Source organism: Triticum aestivum, chromosome 6B (genome assembly GCF_018294505.1).
Source record: "Triticum aestivum cultivar Chinese Spring chromosome 6B, IWGSC CS RefSeq v2.1, whole genome shotgun sequence".
Lineage (NCBI taxonomy): Eukaryota > Viridiplantae > Streptophyta > Magnoliopsida > Poales > Poaceae > Triticum > Triticum aestivum.
The window spans coordinates 132121110-132127531 of record NC_057810.1 but is presented as its reverse complement, the minus strand read 5'-3'; the positions used below and the strand labels follow the sequence as shown (position 1 = coordinate 132127531).

At 40.1% G+C, this 6422-nt stretch overlaps 1 protein-coding gene across 1 annotated transcript; it reads left to right on the top strand.

Moving 5' to 3' along the window:
• Positions 1-976: 976 nt before the first annotated feature.
• Positions 977-6023, top strand: LOC123133749 (pre-rRNA-processing protein esf1). Its single transcript, XM_044553160.1, has 7 exons — positions 977-1444; positions 1909-2025; positions 2999-3270; positions 3588-3750; positions 4614-4736; positions 5193-5668; positions 5790-6023. The coding sequence occupies exons 1-7, from the start codon at positions 1016-1018 to the stop codon at positions 5800-5802; spliced, it is 1593 nt and encodes a 530-aa protein (XP_044409095.1). The 5' UTR covers positions 977-1015; the 3' UTR covers positions 5803-6023.
• The last annotated feature ends 399 nt before the right edge of the window (positions 6024-6422 follow it).

Below are 6422 nucleotides of genomic sequence, written 5' to 3'. Positions count from 1 at the left end.
ACGTGGGAGGAAGAAGACAGCCTATCACGGGATCAGGCGGTTGGAATTGGTTAAATCGAACGGTGCACGGTCGACCGACCCAAATTGCGCCGGCGCCTATCGGGCAGGTGTGCATCACGGGCAAATCCTATTTGGCGCTGCAGGCCACTGTCCCGCTCATGTAAATCTTCTTCCCTTCCCTCTTTTATTTAGCTCTTCAGTTTCTTTTTTGTTTTCTTTAATGCGTGATTTTTTCTCACATTTCGTGAACCTGTTTTTTCTAAATTGATGCAAAATTTTAATTAGATTACTTTAAAAAAAGTGATGAACTTTGTTTTACAAATTCAATGAATTTTGTTGTAAATTCGATGAACTTTTTTCAATTTTGATGAACTTCTTTTAGTTTTGATGAACTTTTTCAAAATCGATGAACTTTTTTCCAAAATTGGTGAATTTTTTTTCAGTTTCAATGAACTCTTTTTCCAAATTCAATGAACTATTTCGGTAAATCGATAAACTTTTTCAAAATCTATGAACTTTTTTCAAAATCGATGAATTTTTTTTGATATCAATGAACTACTTTCAAATTTGATGAACATTTTCTTGTAATCGATGAACTTTTGTTTCAAATTTGATGAATTTTTTCAAAATTTATGAACTTATTTTCCTTAAAAATTGACTTAAAAACGAATAGTTCAAAAATGTGTAATAACTAGCGTGGCTCATATGGTACTTAATGCATTCGCATTTGCAATAAATCAGTAGTCTTCCCGTTTGTGGTTAGCTGAGCAATCCTTTAATTTTGGGGCGCAGGTTCGAGTCGTGTTTCTCCCGTATTTTTGCGTTTTTTGTCGCGAGACGTTTCTCTTTCGTTATTTCGTCCATGGGCCGGCCCACTAGTGTTGCCTGTAGCCTGTAGGCGCCCGTTCGGTTCCACGGCGCCGAACGCGCCAAATAGGAGCTCCTGCATCACGTGCCGTCGTGCCAGCCCGTATCACATCACGTACAACGTTGCTAGGGTTCCCCCAAGCGGTTGATGGAGGACGAGCGGTGCGCGGCAGCGCGGACCGACCCGACGTCCCGACCGATGCGGCGTAAGGAGGCCAAGGTGGCCCTCGGCTCGAAGATGAAGCGGGCAATGGAGGACGAGCGGTTCACGGCGGCGCGGACAGACCCGAGGTTCCGACAGATGCGGCGTAAGGAGGCCAAGGTGGCCATCGACTCGAGGTTCACCCCCATGCTCACGGACCCCATGTTCGATTCTTCGTTAGTGGACAAGCGAGGCAGACGCCGCAAGAAGAGCGCCGGGGAGAACCCCATCCTGCATTACTATCTCAACGAAGAGGCGGGGGACGAAAAGGACAAGGATAAGACGGAGCAAGAGGAGCTGATTTGTGAAGAGGAGGATCATGCGCTGGAACAAGAGAGTCCTAGTAGCGATGACGAGGAGGACGGCCATGACCAGGTGATGTTTCCCTTCCAAATCTGTCATTTTCATTCCTCGAAAAAAAGTTTGATCTTACATGTGGATAGAAGAGATTAAGATTATGCAGGCTGCAGTTATGGTTATTTTCAACTTTTGGTTTATGTTTGTGCTTGCTTAGTGTTAGTGTTATTTTCTATTGTAGAGCATGAACCTTATTGAGCGATGCTTGCTAGCTGTGCAATTCCATATCTTAACTATTATAACAACTTTTAACTAACTCTTGATCTTACGTTCTGACGATTTTCTTCAACTCGCTGCATAGTTAGTTTTATTGCAATTATATGCATCTTATGTTATGTGTGTTCTTATATGTTGGATCTCCATATCTTCCTAAATTATCTTCATGAGTGACATTGCTAGTTGTATTTTTCTTGTCTTCAAAGACAGACATTTTCCTTGCATTATTTCTAATTCATTGACTTATTTATTTATTTATTTTGCAGTACTTTGTGGGCTGCGACGTTGCTCATCACTTGATGTCTAGGCATGATGATACACATGTGATTGACAAGGAAACTCACAGGCTTGCTGTTGTGAACATGGACTGGGATCATATTAAGGTGTGTGCCAATTCAAATTTCTGTTTATCTAGAGAAGTAATCCGTCTGCCTGAACAATCTCAGCCATGTTCAAAAGGCAGTTTTATTCTGTGAGTTGCATGAGAATTACCTTGAATTAATGTCTTTTTAGTCCAACTTATTTCTTTTCTGTGAGGTAAATGTGCATTTCTTTGTTCTTGCATTTGTGTGTTAATTGCAGACTTGTATAAAACCTTTAAGGGTTGTTTAGATGGTATTTTATTAACTACATGCTATAAAACACTAAAAGGAGTTCTAAAAATACTATGTTGTTTTGGTAGTTTGTTAGGTTGGTTAGGTTGAAGTACGATGCGTAGATTCATGTTGTTTGGCTTAGATGTTCTCATTTCTCATCTTTTTGTGTTGTTGAGAACAGGTGAAATCTCTATCACTAAAATTCGCCTGTTTTTAGTTGAGATATAGGTGCACCAAATGTTGATATTCAGGATTAGTAAAAATTCTGAAGTGATGTCAAATTACTGGGTTCTTTGGTCCAGACATCCTCACACAATGATGCCCATATTTATCTATACCCAAATTACGTCAGCCATCATTGTCTCCGTGTCTTAGGTGCTAATTGCCAATATCTCACAACATCTGTGCAACCTTACCCATAAGGCCTCGCTTTGATAATAAGGAATCTAAATTTGAACTGAATCCCAAAAGTATCCAAAGAAATGCCCATTAATCAAACTTAATGTTTGTTTTTTGCATTGAAGTGTGTATATTGTTTGTTTGGTGAGGTATTCAAGCACTTCCTATGATTTTTGCAGCACCCCAACAAAATATTTTGATAATAGTCAATATTTAATTAAAGAAATACTGTGTTTTGCAAAACTGAAAATCAAAACAACGGAACATACCCCTTGCATTTATAGTTTGTGTTGCTCATAGAAACTTCTCTTTGGCTGCTTGGGCTCAATGATGTTGTTCCTTTGTTTTGCCCTTTCAACAGGCGGTGGACTTGTATATGGTCATGACATCTTGTATTCCGGAAGGTGGGCGAGTTCTATCAGTCTCGATATATCCAACAGAATTTGGACTGAAGTGCATGAACATTGAGACAACTGAAGGCCCTTCTGCTCTTTTTGGTGCTGATGGTTATGGTGGTGATGATGGTGGGAAAGATGATGACAGTGATGATGGATATGGTGATGGCGAAGAAGATGAACTTGACTCTGAGACTGAGAACAACAAGCTCCGTACTTATGGGCTAAACAAACTGAGGTTAGTAACAAAGCATCGAGATACTTTTGCTGATTATCACCTTGTGTACTTTTCTGTTTGTCTGGGACTTACTGCAAAGAGTTTGAATCATTATTTTAACAATATACTCCATAATATTCTCTTGCTAATTAAAATATATAAAAATGTTCAGATCCTGTGTAAATGTAACTATGGCAGCTTCTCCTTCACATGTTTGGGATTGTGTTCATATGTCCATGGCCTTGTCTATCCATATTTGATATTTGCCATATGAAAATGTTACTACTTTCAAGGGTTTGTTGTTCCGTTCTCTGATGATTATATTGATCTTGCTGCAGGTACTACTATGCAGTTGTGGTGTGTGATTCTAGTGCAACTGCGGATCACATATACACAACTCTTGATGGTACCGAGTTCTTGAAAACGGCAAATGTGTTTGATTTGCAGTTTATTTATGACTCTATGGAGTTCAAATACCCTGCTCATGATGTAGCTACAGAGGTATATTACTTGAATATATTGTATTTGCATCCATATTTTTTTGAACAAGGGAAGGTTCCCAAAGGACCCAGAAACTGCATTCAAACTGGTTGTTGCGATAATAAATTATACCGAGGACCTTGTAAAGAGCTATCAGCTCCAGTTTTACAGAAAGGAACATACAACAAATCAGAAAATCATGATTTGGTCCTTCTCCACCGAGATTTTGTTGAAGTTTGGAGCATGGACACCTGCACCCTTGCCGGGGACATCACCACTTGGGAGAGAGCAGGGCGGTGGACGCCGTGTTGAAGCCGAACAGTCTCCATCTCGATCTGGAAGCACTGGGCTAAGCACTCTGAAATGCATGCGCAGCTTCGCTTCCTTTCCATGAGAAGCTTCAGATCCGGACGACCCTTCCGCTACCATGACTTCAAAAAAAGGCTAAATCGCCCCAGATCTGAGCTCCACCGAGCTTATTGACAAAGCTTTTGCCAGATCCCGTCTCCTTGAGTCTGCACCATGAAAAACAACCAGAGACTTGAAAAAACCAAATCGTCCCTGATCTGAGCTCCACAGAGTTTATTGATTTGCCAGATCCCGTCCCCTCTTTGAGTCTACTCCCTCCGTTCCTAAATATAAGTCTTTTTAGAGATTCTATATAATATGGACTCCATACGGAGCAAAATGAGTGAATCTACACTATAAAATACGTCTATATTCATCCGTATGTAGTCCATATTGAAATCTCTAAAAAAAACTTATATTTAGGAACGGAGGGAGTAATTGCTTGTCAAATTTATGGTTCTATGTAGAAAGAACCTGCCTTTCAGTTATAGTAGAAGAGGTCTTTTCAGTTTGTAACTTGTTTAACTTTTGTGCAGGCACCTTTGAGTTACAAGGATCCTGATTTTGAGACTTGTCCTTCGCAGCATACCAAAGTTAAGCCCACCTGGGATGATGATGAACCAGATTGTAAGATCTTGAGGGAAACGTTCGAACATAAGGTCAGCTCTATTATTTTAATTATGTTGTTTTATACTCCCCCCGTCCCAAAATTCTTGTCTTAGATTTGTCTTGATACGGATGTATCTAATACTAAAATATGACTTGATACATCCGTATTTAGACAAATATAAGACAAGAATTTTGGGACGGAGGGAGTATTTGTTAACGTAAAACTAAAAACTAAAAACTGAGTATCTCTTTGAATTTATAACTGTCAAAGGGAGTAAACCCAGTGTCAAATGTCAAGATAGGCTTTCAGGTAGAACTAGTGAATAATAAAGGAATAAATACAGTATCATCAAAGTCACTTGTTGTTACAAAATCACAAAACTTGATAAATGATGCATTGCATGTTTCTACTCTTTGTCTCGTGAATTTTTTTGACCTGTTGGTCTTTGTTTCTTGTCCTGCACTTTGTTTATCCATCTTTGATGTCTTGTATTTTTTTGTGGCAGTTTGATGACATTTATAAATATATTGAAAGTGATGAGAGTGCATCAGAAGATGTAGATGATTCAGGTTACCGGTCTCGGCCAAATGGTGTATCGATATGGAAGTTAACAAATAAGGACAGGTTGGCTCTTTTACTAGAAGGAAATAAATCTGATGTGGAACAAAGACATGACCAAGACATGGAGGTAACATTCAACATGGAGCTCAAGGACTTCAGCAGATGTATCCTTGAGAGAAAGGGTATTGAGACGAAGACTATATGGGAAATGCACCAAGGAAAAATGAAGGAGAAGCAGAAAGGTAGAAAGAGGTGGCCAAAGGATGATGATGACTATAGCAACAAAGATAGCGCTGATGATTTCCTTGATGAAAAGTTGTTTGAAGAAGCTAAGCCGATGAAGAAACCAAAGGTGAAGGCCAAAGGGAAAGGAAAGACAAGGCTCCAGAGGAACATTATGAGCCAGAAGCAACTAAAGAGGTAGCTGCTCCTATCTGCTTATGTTACTCCATTTGCATCTCTTCTCATTAAGTACTTGGCACATCATATTTTTTGCCTATGTGAAATGTATGTTAATACTTATGTTATTCCCACTGAGCAGCCTGAGGAAGTGAGGGAGACCGCCCGGATGCTGGTAGCTGACTGTGACCTAGATGTGAGTGTCGAGTAGTAGTAGTCTGAAAAATGATGTAGTGGCCTTTGTGGCCTTGGTGATGCCGGTTATGGATAAACTTATTCCCCGCAAAAAAATGTAACACAAAAAAATGTATTTGTATGATTTAGTGTACATCCTGTGCTGTCACTTGAGCGTTTGTCTTGGAAGACGTGATGAATTGATTTATGCACATGGTACTACGTGTTGTGAGTTTTAGGGTTATAATCACTAAACTTCTTGCTTTTTCACAAATTTTTTTACTAGTTGTCCGCTGATCACCATGTGGCCTCAAGTTTATTGTCTTCCATTCATAGTGGTCTTGCATTTTAGATTTTCCCAAATCCTAAAAAGTTTTGCTGTGCTCGTTTGTGTCCTCGCGCGCACACGCGTCTGTGCCTTCGGATGTTAATCGTGGACATCAGGTGCCGTGGTGTCTTTCTGCGTCGCGTGCAGGTGGCACCTGGTCGGCTTGTGGCCCGTAGGGTGGGAGCGGTGGTCATCGGAAGGGAACATCTGGTCTCGATTTTGTGCTTTTCCCCGTGTTCAAATCGACTAGTTATGGTTGGCGACATTTGGGAA